The sequence below is a fragment of the Leiobunum rupestre genome, chromosome 11, assembly GCF_980474605.1.
Source record: "Leiobunum rupestre chromosome 11, qqLeiRupe1.1.hap1, whole genome shotgun sequence".
NCBI lineage: Eukaryota > Metazoa > Arthropoda > Arachnida > Opiliones > Sclerosomatidae > Leiobunum > Leiobunum rupestre.
In genome coordinates this window covers 18,371,152-18,387,171 of record NC_143394.1, presented here as the reverse complement: position 1 = coordinate 18,387,171, position 16,020 = coordinate 18,371,152, and the positions used below count along the sequence as shown (strand labels likewise).

The following is a 16,020-nucleotide window of genomic DNA, read 5'->3' as shown; positions in this document are numbered from 1 at the left end:
TGGATAGTGCCAATGCATACCACTTGCCGTAGAACTTGTAGTGTGTGCTGGGTAGCCTATAAAAATAGGGAGATGATCATTTGTTCCTCGGTTAAAGACTGTCCAGGGGAGGGAGTGAGCCAGTGTGGAGCTTACGAAAGTCAGATCTAGGGCAGCCTCTGGGCCCCGAGTTGTGCGGCGGGTGGCGTCTCCAGTGTTGAGGAGGACCAGACGGTCCTGGGCTTCTAGCCAACTCTGGATGAAGCGGCCTTGCTGATCCGTATGACTACTACCCCAGAGTGTGTTGTGGGTGCTGAAAGCGCCTAGGATAATAGCTGGTGTGTCAACTCCTAGGAGAAGATCGTCGAAAACTTGTCTGGAGGCTACACCACCCGAGTCATAGATGTTAAAAAGCGTAATCCAGACAGTGGTAAAGCGGATCTTAAGAGCCAGCACATCCATCCCGACACATCCTGGGGAAGGAAGCTGTACCGTCGGAAGAGACCTAGCAAACAGAATCGCAACGCCACCCCTGGCGCCTTTCGCCGGGGGTGGGAGAGAAACACGGTCCGCGCGGAAATCCAAAGTGGACGTTAAAATTTAACTTCATTTTTCATTAATAGATGGCACCGCGGTCTCCACTCAAGTCGGTTTTTTTTTAAAGAATAAGATAGATTCATGGCCATCTCTAATAACAGGGGCCTTTTCATAATACAGGTGGCAATGATAGAGTTGCTGTAAGAGTGACCGAGGCTTATGACTGTGATTCCTTAAATCAATTTTAGATTCCGTGATTAATCTTTGATTCCGTAATTCGCACGAGATTCCGTGATTCACACGAGATTCCGTGATTCGTATGTGATTCATCGATTCGAGTAGGATTCCAAGATTCCGAAGATTCGAATATTCTAGAGATTCCTGATTAGATTCTTGAGATTCAGAATCACGGAATCAAGGTCCGTACGAGATTCCTCGAAGTGACGGACCCCTCGATATACATAGAGATATAAAATAAGTAGAGGCCCAAACATAGGAAAAAAAGAGCTGCTTTCTGTTATGGAAATTTCATCCTTCCCCCCGTGGCATGCGTTATAGGGAAGAAGCACGTAGCGCCACCACACCGTTCTGGAGGAACTAGTAATCGTCACCTCAAAGCAAAATCCACGTAACTATATACACAAGTCTTAAGACGTTACGTGGATTTTGCAATGACGTCGTAGAGCCCAGCTGGTTGCCACAAAGGGAGTTTAGTTTCTTAGATGGCCGTTTGTGGCGCCACGTATTTCTTCCCTCTAACGCATAGCTCGTGAAGGGGGATAGCAGCGCGCAACAAACCCTAAGATTTCATTGGGCCTCTACTTATTTTCTATCACTATGGCTATATAAATCATTTAAACCGGAAGCCAAGAACAGAAGTCAAATAGTAAATCTCTGAGCGCCATCTATCGATAAATATTACACTAACATTGTAAGTAGTTTAAGCTTTTTAAGGCGCGATACTCAAATATTGCAATTAATAGATTAGTTTCTATTTGATTTGAGATACTGGACCCAAACTTCGAATACAGATAAAGAAGCTTACGTCTGACGCTATGCTTTACCCTTTTGACAAACGCCAAGGCTTAGAGAAAAATTAATATTCTTCGTAGTTCCTATAGACTCTTTTTTTGGAATTTTGCTGGGCGCGTCCATGTTGAGTTTACCCCCCTTAACCCCCATTCTCCATATCCTGCGACCAAAGACCCGAGCCTAGACCCCCCACCGGTGGTTCCAGGTAATGGCCGACTAGCGGGCGGCCAAAAAGAGGGGTCGAAAAGACCGTGTAAAAGAGTGTATTGGATTTGAAATATGGGGCTTAAACTTTGAATATAGGCAAAGGTGGTTACGTTTGGCACTATGCTTAACCATATTAACACGCGCCAGGGCTCATAGAGAATAATTAATTTCACCTCATCCATGTGGAACTAAATTACGGCCTTGGCCGACTTGTTGTTTTCACGCCAACGATATTTCTCCGTTTTCGAGGACGCAGCTACAAGTTTTCAATTGCAATTTTTGACGTAACACCTAGCGGTGAAAAATTAAATTTTCAAAAAACGTGAAAACGTTTTACGATTTCGATGCATTTTCGCGAACGAGTGTCCCCCGGGAACAAAGACTACATATACGCTTCGCTTACTAGACAGGCGTCTCCATACAAAAAACCTGTTAACACTTTCGAAACACGGGAGAAGCTAGCTTTGACCAGCCGTTAGAAGCGCCACTAGTAGCACTGCTGAAGCGCTGGGAAAATTTTGACCAGCGTCTGCTATCGTATGCAAGTCGAGCCATTGAACACGCCAGTCTATTTAGCGAAGCGTATATATAGTCTTTTCCCGGGACGTATACTAATATTTTTTCAACATTCTAAAGAACATCCTGTATACCTATACGGACCCTAAATTGGATATCTCCCGAATCTACCGTCGCCAACAGTGGCGTAGACAAGGGGGGGGGTTGATTTCCAGGTCCAAACCCCCCTGGGCCTATCTTTGACTTTACTAAATTTCCACCCCCTTCTAGACAACCCTCTTAACATTCACGTACATCGACGAATTTCTGGCTACGACACTGGTCGCTAAACATAATATCTTCCAGCGTAGTAAAATTATGATCTTTTGTTAATTAATGTATCTAAAATAGTAAAAGTTATTGTTTTCCCGTCGCGTATTCCACGTTACCAGAACATGTCAGCGTTTACAATAAATTGTAGTTTAGTTCATGTAAAATAGAAAAAAATTATATTTCTCCGTCGCGTATCCGACGTTATCATACACATTTGGTGTTTTTAAGAAATAATAAATTCGGGAACATTGACTCTGGTTTTCCCGGTTTTCATTTTCACAAATGAATATAAATAATAATAACTTATAATTTCGCTTGAAGTTTTATTTTTAGTTATGAAAAATCTTAAATTACTCGATTTTAGCTATGTACAGCATTTGTCAATTGCGGGGAACACCAATTTCTGTGTCGATACTGATTCTGGGGGATTGCTTGTCATAAATGAAAGAAATGTTTTTGATGTTAATTTGTCTAGTACAAAGGTTTGTTGTACAAATTTTGATGTAAAATAGTTGGCATACTTTTAATTTTACTCCATGACATAAAATAGGTTTCTGAGCTTACCAAACTTGATGATGAAACCAAGGTTCTTGATCTTGAGTTTTTGTATGAGAAGAGAGCCATTTGCATTGCTACTAAAGGAGGAAACATATTCCTTCACCATTTAGAGACTAATGAAGTAATAATTAATTATTCTTGATCCAATATAATTCAAATGAATAATTAGGCATTAAATTTAGGTTGAATGTGTTGGTTTTGTTGCGACTGGTATTGATTGCTTAAGTTGGAGCCCTGATCAGGAACTCTTAGCGACTATTACCAGTGAAGGAAGTCTTATATTAATGACAAAAGATTTTGATCCATTAGTTGAAAAATATATTCACAGTGATGACTTTGGTGAAAGTATGTTTATAATGTCATAAATCTTACTAAAAAATTATAAAAAAAATTTGGCTTTGTTTCTAAGACAAACCAGTTACTGCAGGATGGGGCTCAAAAGAAACACAATTCCAAGGCTCTGTGGGAAAACAAGCATCTAAGGAAGAAAAACCTGTGAGTTTTATCACAGTTCTATGGTGTTTTTAAATTTAACTCCAAAAAATTATGTAGCCTGTTGAACCTGCATTTTCGTGGGATGATCGACAACCCAGAATTAGTTGGCGAGGCGATGGCCAGATGTTTGTTAGCTCCACACTTCATCCAGATAAAAGTATGTTTTGGTCAATCAATGATTTATATCAACAAATGTCTATAGGTTTTTTTTTTAGATTATCGTCAGCTACGTATATGGGAGAGAGACGGAGTTTTATCATATACTGGTGAAGATTTGAATGGTTTGGAAAGTGCTCTTAGTTGGAGGTAATGTCAGAAATTCTGTAATTTAATTTGGTTTTGCTTGGTTTAAGAGCCAGGGCTATGTAGCCTTAATAGCTCTGTAATTGATATTACTAATAATTAATCATAACAACTTACAGGCCATCAGGTAATTTGATTGCATCAACGCAAATGTCCAGAAATAAGCATGAAGTTGTATTTTTTGAAAAAAATGGCTTGAGGCATGGGGAATTTAAACTTCCATACAAACCTCAAACATTCGAGGTAATAATACTTTTGTGTAATTTGTAAGGGTCCAACAATGGAAGTTCTTTTACTCTGAAACTAATTAATTCTCATTCACTGACTTTTATATCTTTTGAAAATGATGTGATATTTTTTTTTTTTCAAATTAGGTTAAAGGTTTAGCGTGGAACTGTAATTCTACGATCTTAGGTGTTTGGGGTTGTGATTTAAGGAGTGAGACCACTGATATTGAGTCAAAACCATCAACATATTGTGGTAAGGAAATTTTTTGTTAAGTAATGTATTTGTAATTCTAAACCAAATTGGGTTCAATGACAGTGATGTTATGGACAACATCTAATTACGTTTGGTATCAAAAACAAACTTTAACGTACAAAGACTTGAAAATAAATTCCTTGAAATGGGATTTACTTCAACCTTATGTGCTTCGTATTTGCACAAAGCAGGGCTACATTTTAGAATATTCTTGGTCTTGGACCATAGATAGAACTAACTGGCTTGCCAAAGATGTTGCGACTGTCTCCGTCATTCAAGGGAGTATGTACATACATTTTTACAATTTTTGATCAACTGTTACAGCACCATATACTTAATTTCAGCTGAAAGTTACCTAACTAACTTTGCTGATGTTATAATACCCCCTCCGATGTATGGCACATCTCTTAGGCTGCCCAGTCCCATCAACAGTGTAATATTTGGACCCCGACGGAATCCAGAAGATATTATAATTGTAATGGCTGATTATAGCTTAGCCTTGTTCAAATCACGTATGTTTATTAACAGTTTTTCAGTTATTTCTTGCTTTAAAGTTATTTCATTTCCAGCTTCATCAAATTTGGTTAATAAGACTGATAAGTACGGAGCTTTCGTCGGCACAGACTGTGGCGATAAAACTAAACTTCACATTTTTATTGGAACTTCAAGGTAAATTTATTATATTTTATAATTAAACTTCTTAAATTATAAATGAAAATAATTTTAGCATACCTCGATGTAATGAACTATCCGTTTTCATTCACTGGATTTGGATAACTGAAAACACCTTAATCTGTACCGTTATTGATAAAGAAGGCTGTCATTTGGTTATGGTCACTCTTAAATTAAATGATACATTTAAAATTGAAATGAAAATACTCCTAAGACTGGAAAAACATGTATTGGCAACATGTGCTATATCAAGCGCAGAGGTGGCATTGCAGTTTATGGATGGGTCATGTTCTCGCTATAACTTTGAATCAAATCAGTTAACCCCTTGGCTAATTGACGATCACACGCAGCTTAAATTCCCCAATCCAGCTCCAACTATGGACTTTGCTATTGTTAATAATAAAGTAAGTCTAAATCTACTGGTTTTTAGGCTTGTCTAATTTGATTCGTTCCTTGGTTAAGAATGTACTCGTTGGTTTATCGGAACATCACAAAATTTTCTTAAACGATAAGGAAATTGCCAATAATTGCACATCATTTAGTCTCCATCGCAAATTTCTTTTACTAACAACGCATCGGCACACACTTCGCTGCTTAACAAAAGATAGTGACTTACCGAGTGAGCTAGTTTTATATTTTATACACTTACAATGTTAGTTCGTTTTATTTATTAAACTATTAATATGCTTTTAAACAGAAATCTTAAACGGTGCTAAAGTAGAATCAGTGGAGGATGCGCCAAGAGCTCTGGAACGAGGTTCGAGGTTAGTTCTAGTTGTTCCTCATGAAACTAAAGTAATTCTGCAAATGCCACGTGGAAATCTTGAAACAATTCAACCAAGACCGTTGGTTCTTAATGTTGTCTGCCAACTTTTGGACAAATTAGAGTTCAGAAATGTCTTTGAAATAATGAAAAGACACAGAATTAATCTGAATCTCATATATGACCACAATCCGAAGGTTTGATTTTAAATTTTACTTTTTTCCCCGGAATATATAGTTTTTTTTATTTATTATAGCTATTTTTGGAAAACACTAATAAATTTGTGGAAGATTTGGTTTCTGTACCAAACATTAATTTATTCTTAACAGAGCTTATGTAATAGTCTTTAATTTTTTATTTTGTCCGTATATTTAAATAATTAGGGTATCATTATCTAGGAATGATAATGTCTGTCGCACGATGTACAGCTCGAGCTATCGTGGGTCATCTGTGCCGGAATCTGTAAAAAACTCGGAATCTACTAAAATTGATGTAGTTTGTGACGCAATGAGGCATACCCTCGAAAAAATTGACAAGAATAAATTTTTGCTTTCAATTTTAACAACGTATGCGAAAAAATCAGTTCCACAGTTGGATATGGCTCTGGGAGAAATTAAGAAACTTCAAGGTTGCTGCTTTCTATTGTTATATTTAATATTGAAAGTAATTGTACCATTTTTGTTTGTAGATAATAATACAAATAACAACCTAACACCTGGTGATGCTCTCCAGTATCTAATGTACATGGTTGACATAGATCATTTATACGATGTAGCGCTTGGAATGTACGATTTTGATATTGTGATTATGGTGGCAGAAAAGTCTCAAAAAGTACTGTATTTGTAGGTCCAAGTTCTGTTTAAATGAGAGTATAAATTGTAGTTTTTCACTTACAAATAGGACCCCAAAGAGTTTCTACCTTTCCTCTCTGAGCTTAAAATGTTAGATTCCAACTATCGTAAATACAAAATTGATATGTATTTACGTAAATATAAGAAAGCTCTGATTCATATTGCTAATTGTGGTAAGAATAACAATAATTTTGCTTAACTTAGACTAAACAAGTGAGTTTTTTCTTTATAGGTGATGCTCATTTCAATGAATGTTTGGATTTAATCAAATCTCAAAGACTTTACAGCGAAGCATTGCATTTATTTGCTTTTAACGCTGACCAGAATAAAGTATTATTAACATTGTTTTGAATATAAAAAGTATTTTCAAATAAATTTTTTATTTAGATTATATGGCAAGCTTACGGTGAATATTTGGTTCAAAAGAAACATTATGAAGAAGCGGGTGTAGTTTTTTATTCAACGAGTCATTTTGAGGAAGCCCTGGAAGCATATCAGAAATCTGGAAATTGGCAGCTGGCCTTGTGCGCAGCCAATGAATTAGGATACAATCCTGTACAATTGGTACAGTTATCTAGAAAAATGGCAGGTTTGTATTAACTTGTTACTAATTAATTGTATTAACATTTATTCTGTAATATCTATAACTTTTATTCTATAGAATTTTTGAGAAGTAATAGAAAATACACAGAAGCAGCTTATTTATACGAAACTCAAGTTCAGGTATGTTATTAACACATCAATCTAGCTTTGTTTCAATGTTATAATTTTCCAACCCACTGTCCTTGCAACATTAGAATTTAGCCAACATCTGACCTTGCAATATTAGGATTTACCGACTTCCTGACCTTGGAACATTAGTATTTAAGCACCCTCTGAACTTGTATTTTCCATATTTATATTTACCTAAATGAACCCAGACTGACCCAAATTTTAAAGGCTTACAATTTTTTTGGATTTCACCCAATATTCTTGAAATTTCCCAAATTTATATTAATTTAACCAATTTAACTTAAAAAACCTGAAGTACTAACTTTTAAAAATTTCACCCAATTGCATCTGTTTTACCAAATTTTATCCAATGTATTCAAAATATATCAATATTACTCATTAAGCTGTATTTTATTTATTAACAATTATCGAAAATTATCAAAATTTTCCTTAAATTACTTTTTTTTTGTCCAATTTTACTCATATCTACCTAATTTTACTGAAATTTAGGTTAGATTTTTCCCATAATATTATTTTTTTATTGAATAATTTTCAAATCAGTGAAATACCCATGCTATTTCAAATGCGTAAATTATCATTTTTATTTGTCAAAAATAGTTTTGATTAGCATGGCTAAATGAATTTTAGTACAGTCAAAGCTACGCCACTGCTTGTAAGTCACATGTTTAAAATTTTTAGGATCATGAAGAAAGCATAGCTACATTAGTTGAGGGCCAACAATGGAACTCTGCTATAAATCAGGTATTATTAACTAAATTTATTATTTGTATTATTGTAATGTTTACATTATTTAAATATTATTGTAGATATCAAGGTATAAACGACCTGATTTGCTTGAAACTCACTTGAAACCAGCTCTGTTGGAACAAAGCACCCAGCTTGTGTCAAACATTGAGCAAATGTCCAGTAATTTCAACAAATATACAACCAGACTACAAATTGTCCGGGAAAATAAGATGAAATCAGATTATGATGGTACACTTTCCAAATATTAACTCCGTCAAAAACAATGGATTATGACTTTTAATTCCATTAGACAATGATGAACCAAACTATCATGATAATGATATTTTTTCGGACACATCAAGCATTTCAGCTGTTTCAAGCTCTCATTCGCAAAGAAGCAGGTCTAATCATTCAGGCTCCATCAACACACGGAAAAGTTCCAAACATAAGCAGAAACACGAGAGGAAAAAATACCTCTTAAAAGAAGGTAGCATGTATGAGGATTTAGCTCTCATAACAGCGTTGAACGAGATTATACTCGGAGCTCATAGTTCTTCAGGTAGAAAAAAGATGTTTTCAAAGGAAATTTAGAAACTAATCTGACGCGTATTAGCAGATAATATTACCAGCCTACTGACAACTCTAGTCATGTTTGGTTTCGAAGATTTGGCTCTCAATATTCAAAGAAATCTTAATTCACTATTCATATGTATCAAGCTTGCTATTCCAACAATATGGCCACCAGAGTCAACAGGAATACCCTATTTAGTAAGCTTAAATGTTATCACAGCTTGATATTTCTGATCACATACATTTTTAAGCCTGGGCTTAAAGCCGGATATGTTGTAGATGTGAATCTTTAGCTTGGAAGTTTTATAAGTTTCAAAGCTTGTTAATCTTCAGCCCAATCTCAAATCTTTTACCCTTGGCTATTAAGTTATCTTATGTTTATTTGTTATAATATTTCCTGGTTTTTAAAGGAGTTGGGTCCATCCGCAACTGCTAATGAAATTGCTGCAGCCATGCAGAATAAAACTAAAACTACACCTTTAATATCAGGTAAAGATTAAATGTAATTTAAGCAGTATAGTTTTCAAAATGTCATAATTTTCTTTAACAGATCCACATCTACGTCAGCCACCTAACGTTCACTTCAATGACAGTTGGAAATTACAAATGTTAGACAAGTAATTAATATGGGAATTTTGGAAGAAAGCATATTGGGCAAGAATAAATTTATTTCCTCAGTAGAAGTTGATACTTTATTTAACTAGAATTCTTAACTTAAACTACCACAATTTGACTGTGGGTGTTGGTCGGGCCTCTTTGTGACGTTTATAAATGTAATGCCAAGTAGGCACTTCAAACTTGTCACTTTGGAAAACTGGCCTATTATCAAAACATAGGCGCAATTTTTTCCGTAATTCTTTTCGTTCTTCATCACTCCTTTCTGTTTCTTGCAAATATGGTTTTGTTTCGAAATTAATTTCATTCATAGGTTTGCGTACAAAAAATTGTAATAATAATTTGATAACTGAATCATCAACACCCTTATATATTCCATCTTCAACACTTTCATATAAATTTAAGGGTCCAGAATGCCAAAGAATGTTACGGTGTGTTTGTGGATTTGTATCCTTATGCAAAGCCATAGTGTTCATTTGATAGACAAAAAACCACCATTCTTTTCCATTAGTTAAGACTGTTTGGGTAACAAGCGGGTATCGTAGTTCATCAAAAGGTGTAAAACCTGCGGGGCATCAAATATTAACAAACTATTTAATTATTAATTATTGGAATTTGAAGTTACCTAAGTTAGCAGCAATTCCCATCAACCAGCCAAATGAGGCAATTATTGCTTTAGATATAATTGCGTCTCTAGTATCATTCCCAAATCTTACTCTATACGTGTTTAAAGATGCCAAATGACTTAATGTAAGAAAGGGAAATTCCAAAGCATTTCCACTCCATACACCTACAAATAATTGACCTTTCAAACTAAATATCAAATATTATTAGAGCACTAACAATGCAAGTGCTTTTGCATTAGGGTTGTCTGATTTTAATGAAATGATTTTTCATAAACCTCCATAAATTTTCGTTAACGTTTTCAATTGATGGTGATTGCTTAATTTCTTGGCCACAGAAAAAAGATATGTTTAAAAATTAAAAAATCCTGATTCAAATCATTTCTTTTTTAAAAAAACAACCCTGTTTGACATTGATAATTATTGTAGCATTTAAAGATTTATGTTAAGTGTTATTGTGTTTAAGAGGGGTAATCTTACTTATGAGTTAAGGGTTATTACTTTAGCAACACCAGTTAAATGACGGTATATAATACCTGGAACAACTGTTAAGTTTCTTCTCTGATAAAATAATTTATAATGTGCCGGGTTGTAAAGACTTTTTGGTAGATCATTTGATTTGCACAAAGGATCATCCCGATCAAATATCTATCAATGACATATTTTTAATTACAAAAATACACTATTCTATAATATATTTTCAATTACAGTAGGCAAGGGTTTGTTGATTCGAAGTTGTACAGATGGTTGCCATTGAAATTGGAAACAAACGTCAATAAGCTTATCCACTCTCCTCCTATGATAATAATCGCCATGCCACCAAAATGAATCGCATCTGGGTGTTTCAATAACCTAATATAAAAATATTCAATATACTGTTTTTGTATTGAAATTAAAACAATTATTAGTCAAACCTCAGCATTTGAAATATGTTTTTTCTCACACCCGAGAGCAGATGTTAGAAGGAACACAATTTCATTAAGTAAACAGGTTGTTTCAATAATTTCTTTATAGAAATTTGATTTGTTGGGATTAGCATCATATTTGCTTTTATTATCTTTAATGCTATCAATAATTGGTTCTCGCACTCTCTCCAAAATATCAGCAACATTGGTGTAATAATCTTTAGGTAGTCCTTGTACTACATGTGTTCTCGTACAATATTGTGAGAAATTTAGAGTATCATATGATACATGTTCAGGGTTTATGATTCTAGCAATAACACGCTTAGGGAAATTCTGGTTGATTTCCAAAAATTTCTGTTCAACTGTAGGTAGCTTTCGAATGGTTTCGTACCATTTCAACCTCTCCATTAACTGACGACCCTCTTTAGACGGGTCAAAAACATCGACATATTCTGGCACCTCAGTATATTCACTTTCCTTTAATTGTTTGACCGTAGTCACAGTTCGATAATAATTAGTATTTAAATAATTATTTAAAATTTTTGGACAAGATCGATTTGCACATCGCATGGTGAACGCCATTTTTTGAACAGCGATGGGTAAATTTTTTTTTGATAGACACAAATCGGTGTCGACCCAAGCTCTTAGACACCAGCACGCAATCAGTAGCAGTCAACGGAAAAAACCCGATGGATTTCATATTTTCCACCGATGAGCTTTTTCGTCATAATGACGTCGTAAGTTGCTGAACGCTTTTATTCAGTCATCGGTGTTTTTTCAAATGGCGTAGCTTTTATAGTAGTTTTACGTCAGTAATGACGTCAGTCATCGGAAAAAACGACTCTTCCAGCCGATGACTTCGGTGAGTAACCGATGACTATCGTGACGTCAAAACCCGAAACGCGACAAAGCGTACAGTAGGAAACCGATGTCAACGATTACTAATCGGCGAGTCCGATGAGCGTTGCTGAACGTAGCCTTTGTTTACATCAAATGACAGTTGATTTTCAAAAAGGCATAATGTATTTTATTTCACCGCGCGTCGATGGCGCCACTTAATCTGCCCATCTCATGGATTCCTACTTTGCCGAAAAGGCGAAAAGGGGTCGGCACCAGGGTGAGAAATAAGGATTTATTTTAAACGGGACCTGTGGCCAGTAAAGAGCCTAGGTAGTTTAATTAAAAAACTGGCCACTGGCCACTTACCATTTTTAACCTTCAAAATCAGGCTTTCATAATTTATGGCAAAATTATCTATTCTTGAATTGTGCTATAGACCCGCGACCCGAACTGAGAGATAGAGACTGTTTATATTTAAAGATGCAAAGACCAAACAATTTTAGGGATTAATATAATATTTTTTTAATGAACTAAAATCTGGAAGGGAAACCAACTTTGAATTAATTAAGTGGTCACCAGGTCCACTTACACCCCAAGCATTTCATTTTTAAACTCGCTACCTTAGAGCAAGAGTCAAGCAAGTCTGAAAACCCCTATTTGTGTAAAACCAGTTTTAAGTTCGAAATCTAGCATAATAACAATGATAATCTAATAATGAAAATTGATCAAAATAGAGTGAAAATATAGATTCAAAATTTTGTACTGAGGCACCTTAATTTAAAAACACTCAAGGATTATTATTTTGAATTTCTTTCAATAGTCACGTATCTCGACTTACTTGACTTTTGCTCTCAGGTAGCGAACTGGCCCAGCTAGTTTTTAAACTGGCGATCGGCCTGTGATAGTGCCTTATTTCTCACACTGGTCGGCACTCGCGGTCAACTTCGCTAGATGATGATACAAGTGCCTCTACTTATTTTCTATCTCTATGGTAATAATATATCCTAAATAGCTGAGTGGTAGGGGTGGTCACGGCCAATTTAGATCCAGTTCTACTTGCACTAGACAGTGGATATGAGTTGGCCGTTGGGTGGTGGAATTGAGTCATATGCTAATTTTAGTTCTTTAAAAATGGCCGCGCCTGGTGAAGTTGAAATCGCTCCTTTGCGTTCTTTGGACGATTTTTTGTTAGAATCGGCTAGATTTCAATTACCGAATTTAAAAGATTTGGACAAATGGGCCAACAGAGTAATTCAAAACCTTTTATTTTACCAAACAAATTACTTTCTGGCTTCGGCTCTAATTTTTGTATTGGTCACCCTTATCCACCCTGTCAAAATGTTTAGTGGCATCGTGGCAGTCGTAGTAGCGGTTGCTTTATTTCAATACATTACAAACAATAAGTATGATGCCAGAAAATTCAAGAAAGATCACCCTTTTATAACACTTGCCATCATCTTTGGTGGAGGCTATTTTATAATATACATGATGGGTTCAGTTTTGATTTCAGTGTTCGGTGTCATGTTGCCAATCGTTTTGGTATTCATTCATGCATCAATGAGGCTCCGGAACATGAAGAATAAACTTTCAAACAAAATTGAAACAATTGGTTTGAAAAAATCTCCTATGGGTATATTACTCGAAGCTATGGGACAGTATCAAGAATCAGATGTTATGAAAAAAATTGAAAAGAAACTCGATGATCTAAGCCCTATGCGTTAAGCAATGTATATATTTATGTGTATACAGTCATATTACCAATTATACTGAAATAGTGTTGTGGCCAAATATGTGTACAAATATGGTGATATTGCAGTTTTGTAATCATTATCTATCTTTTATCAAATAATTTTTGTCTTCCATATATATATACCATGTTTACAATTTGATTTTTGGCTAGTCATGTGACCCTATATTTTCCTGGAGTGTTAAAATAAATCAAATTTATTGAAATTTCAAGAAATTCTTGTATTTGCAACATTTTTATGTTTAATTTATGGGATATCCCACCTCCTTAGGTTTTCTCTTTTGTTTTTGACTCAACCTATTAATTATCTATGATTCTATCTTGTTTTGGTTCGGCCTTGATCTGCACGCCATATATATTTTTCAAAATAAGAAGTTTATTATTGCTGTATGTGGCAACAAGGCCTTCACACTATACACACCTTGTTAGTTGTTACATTCAATGTTACAAACAGTTAAATTATAAGAAAACAACAAAATTTTAAGTGGAATGCATGACAGATAAAATAAATATAAAAGAAACCAAAACAGAAAAAACAAAGCAACACAATCACAAAAAAAGTATTCTTATGAAGCTTAGTCTAGACAGGAGACGTATTAAGAGATTTTAGCTGCTCTAAAAATATCACACATCCGAAATTATTGACGGAGGTGGCTAGCCTTTGCGAATCGCAGTCTGTACTGCACCATTATTGGTTTCATCGAAACCCCCCATACGTAAAGCACAAAAAAGGTTTTGGCTTATGATGTGACCAACGGGTCGTCATGTGAACAACGCACATTTGAAAATCAAATGGTCAACTTTACAGTTTGCATCGAATTTGACGAATAGTTTGTCCGGCCCGGGAAAAAAGTCAAAAGAACAAGCATCGACGCACTCTAGCGGTACTCGCGGGCATAACAGGAAATTCTTGTATAGGCTGGTGATTCAAAATAAGCGGGGGGAAATAAAATAGGGAAAGAAACCAGTGTTGCCAATGTGTGGGATAAATCCCACATTGTGGGCTTTTTGGTGATTTTTTGGGCTGTGTGGGATAAAGGGATTTTTAAGAGAAAATCATTGATTTGGTGGGATTTTTGAAAAAGCACTATTTCCAGAAATTCATAAACCGAAAATATCAGACTTCTATTTCTCTAACGCTAGATGCAAGTGCTTGAAAATTACTACTTCATTTTCCCTTTCTAGTTGCAGTATTTAGGGCCCTTTTACTCGGAATTTAATTTTTTTCCCGCGCTGGACTACGAAACTTGAAAATATTTGGCATATTTTCCGCTGAGTTTTGGGAGGTGGCGTGGCTAAAAACGTGTAGGGGGTTTGGCTGGAAATTTTGGAACTGGACTGTGGGATTTTCGCTCGTCAAACATTGGCAACTCTGAAAGAAACTTCCTTAGTGAAACCACGAGATTACCATGCGGTGCTAATATATTAGTCTTTTAAATTAATCGTCGTAATAATTTAGAATGTCGAGCTTTTCCGATCGTACCAGAAATACATGAACCGAAATTATCAGCGAGCGCTTTTTTCGGGGGATACGTTTTCTTTGTACGCCAGGGGGAGGGTAGAAAATTTACCTTCGTTTATTTCGTCCCGCCCGACCGCGGGGAATATATCCGAGTGCACCACGGGTAACTAGTTCGCCATCTAGTGAGGTAAAATGTATCGTTTTTCTTAGAAAAAACTACGCGAAACGTCGTCTGTCAACCGAGGCTTAGGCGTATGTAAGCTAAACGTCTGTTAGTTAATAATAATGGAAAACGTACGAAAATTAATTCGTTATTTGGGAAACCTTACGCGTCCGCAGGTCCGGACTGGGACCTTAAACCGGCCCGGGCATTTTAGAAACGTCGGCCCCTACTTCCCACAAAAACACTACATTGTCATGCTGGCTAGACGGCTTCACGGCCCTTTGACCACACCGGCCCATCGGGCATTTGCCCGATCTGCCCTATGGCCAGTCCGGGCCTGCGCGTCCGTTTCTTTTGGAAAGAAGAGAGTTATTTTTGTATTGTTAAAGTCTGAAAATGTATGTAAATATTAAAATATCTGTTAAAGCTTCTGAAGTATACTCAATGCCGTTGGCATTTCTAGTCGTTTAATTATATTGCAAAGTACCGATTTATCTCTTAACTTCGGCTTGTTTTGTAGGAAAAAAAGCACTGTGTAAAAGCATCTATACTCGAAAAGTTGAAGGTTTTCGTATTAAATTTTAACAATTTATAAAGATAAAATTATCGTGGTTTTAAATTTTTACACAGACTAAAAATGATGCACGCGAAGCACCTTTTTAGTTTGTGTTAACTCAAAGGTTTACCTTAGCAACACCAGGTGGCGTATTGAAACGCTCACCCCGGAGACGGAGATTCTCGTTTTTTGAGGAGGGCGGGATGACATACTGCGTTTAAGAAGGGGGAAACAGAGAATTTGGCTCTAGCGTTAGAGGAATAGGTCGCTGATAATTTCGGTTCATGTATTTCTGATCGTACATATAGTAAAATATTCTGCTTACCGTCTGAAAGCAATTCCCAAATTAGTTACGGTAATTATTATTATCATTATA

General features: G+C 35.8%; 2 protein-coding genes and 1 pseudogene across 3 annotated transcripts; 2 read left to right on the top strand and 1 right to left on the bottom strand.

The window, feature by feature from the left end:
* Nucleotides 1-2,832: 2,832 nt before the first annotated feature.
* Elp1 (elongator complex protein 1) lies at nt 2,833-9,410 on the top strand. 2 transcript variants are annotated; one of them, XM_090162638.1, is made up of 27 exons: nt 2,833-3,065; nt 3,134-3,262; nt 3,324-3,486; nt 3,551-3,636; nt 3,694-3,793; nt 3,852-3,942; nt 4,059-4,182; nt 4,314-4,419; nt 4,483-4,701; nt 4,764-4,931; nt 4,989-5,088; nt 5,147-5,495; nt 5,554-5,710; nt 5,789-6,051; nt 6,111-6,190; nt 6,253-6,482; nt 6,543-6,685; nt 6,755-6,878; nt 6,938-7,035; nt 7,093-7,294; nt 7,367-7,428; nt 8,116-8,178; nt 8,244-8,412; nt 8,474-8,722; nt 8,780-8,931; nt 9,144-9,222; nt 9,284-9,410. In XM_090162638.1, exons 1-27 carry the CDS (start codon nt 2,919-2,921, stop codon nt 9,352-9,354), a joined length of 3,924 nt encoding a protein of 1,307 aa, XP_090018764.1. In that variant the 5' UTR covers nt 2,833-2,918; the 3' UTR covers nt 9,355-9,410. The 2 variants fall into 2 exon arrangements, with proteins under 2 accessions (XP_090018764.1, XP_090018763.1); XM_090162637.1 differs by having other exon boundaries at nt 8,777-8,931.
* On the bottom strand, nt 9,404-11,477 carry mRpS30 (mitochondrial ribosomal protein S30). Its single transcript, XM_090162639.1, has 5 exons — nt 10,886-11,477; nt 10,680-10,823; nt 10,508-10,619; nt 9,974-10,138; nt 9,404-9,913 (listed from the first exon to the last, which is right to left on the bottom strand). Exons 1-5 carry the CDS (start codon nt 11,456-11,458, stop codon nt 9,453-9,455), a joined length of 1,455 nt encoding a protein of 484 aa, XP_090018765.1. The 5' UTR covers nt 11,459-11,477; the 3' UTR covers nt 9,404-9,452.
* A 1,348-nt stretch (nt 11,478-12,825) lies between these two features.
* Nucleotides 12,826-13,638, top strand: LOC149921897 (PRA1 family protein 3 pseudogene; annotated as a pseudogene).
* The last annotated feature ends 2,382 nt before the right edge of the window (nt 13,639-16,020 follow it).

Excerpts from the sequence above, each read along its gene's own strand:
- Elp1 (XM_090162637.1), top strand. The coding sequence starts at position 2,919 with ATGAAAAATCTTAAATTACTCGATTTTAGCTATGTACAGCATTTGTCA. Across the intron at positions 8,932-9,143 it reads CAACAGGAATACCCTATTTA|GAGTTGGGTCCATCCGCAAC; the intron begins GTAAGCTTAAAT and ends TGGTTTTTAAAG. Across the intron at positions 9,223-9,283 it reads AACTACACCTTTAATATCAG|ATCCACATCTACGTCAGCCA; the intron begins GTAAAGATTAAA and ends TTTCTTTAACAG.
- mRpS30 (XM_090162639.1), bottom strand. The coding sequence starts at position 11,458 with ATGGCGTTCACCATGCGATGTGCAAATCGATCTTGTCCAAAAATTTTA. Across the intron at positions 10,824-10,885 it reads AACATATTTCAAATGCTGAG|GTTATTGAAACACCCAGATG; the intron begins GTTTGACTAATA and ends TTTTTATATTAG. Across the intron at positions 10,139-10,507 it reads AAACTTAACAGTTGTTCCAG|GTGTATGGAGTGGAAATGCT; the intron begins GTATTATATACC and ends AATTATTTGTAG.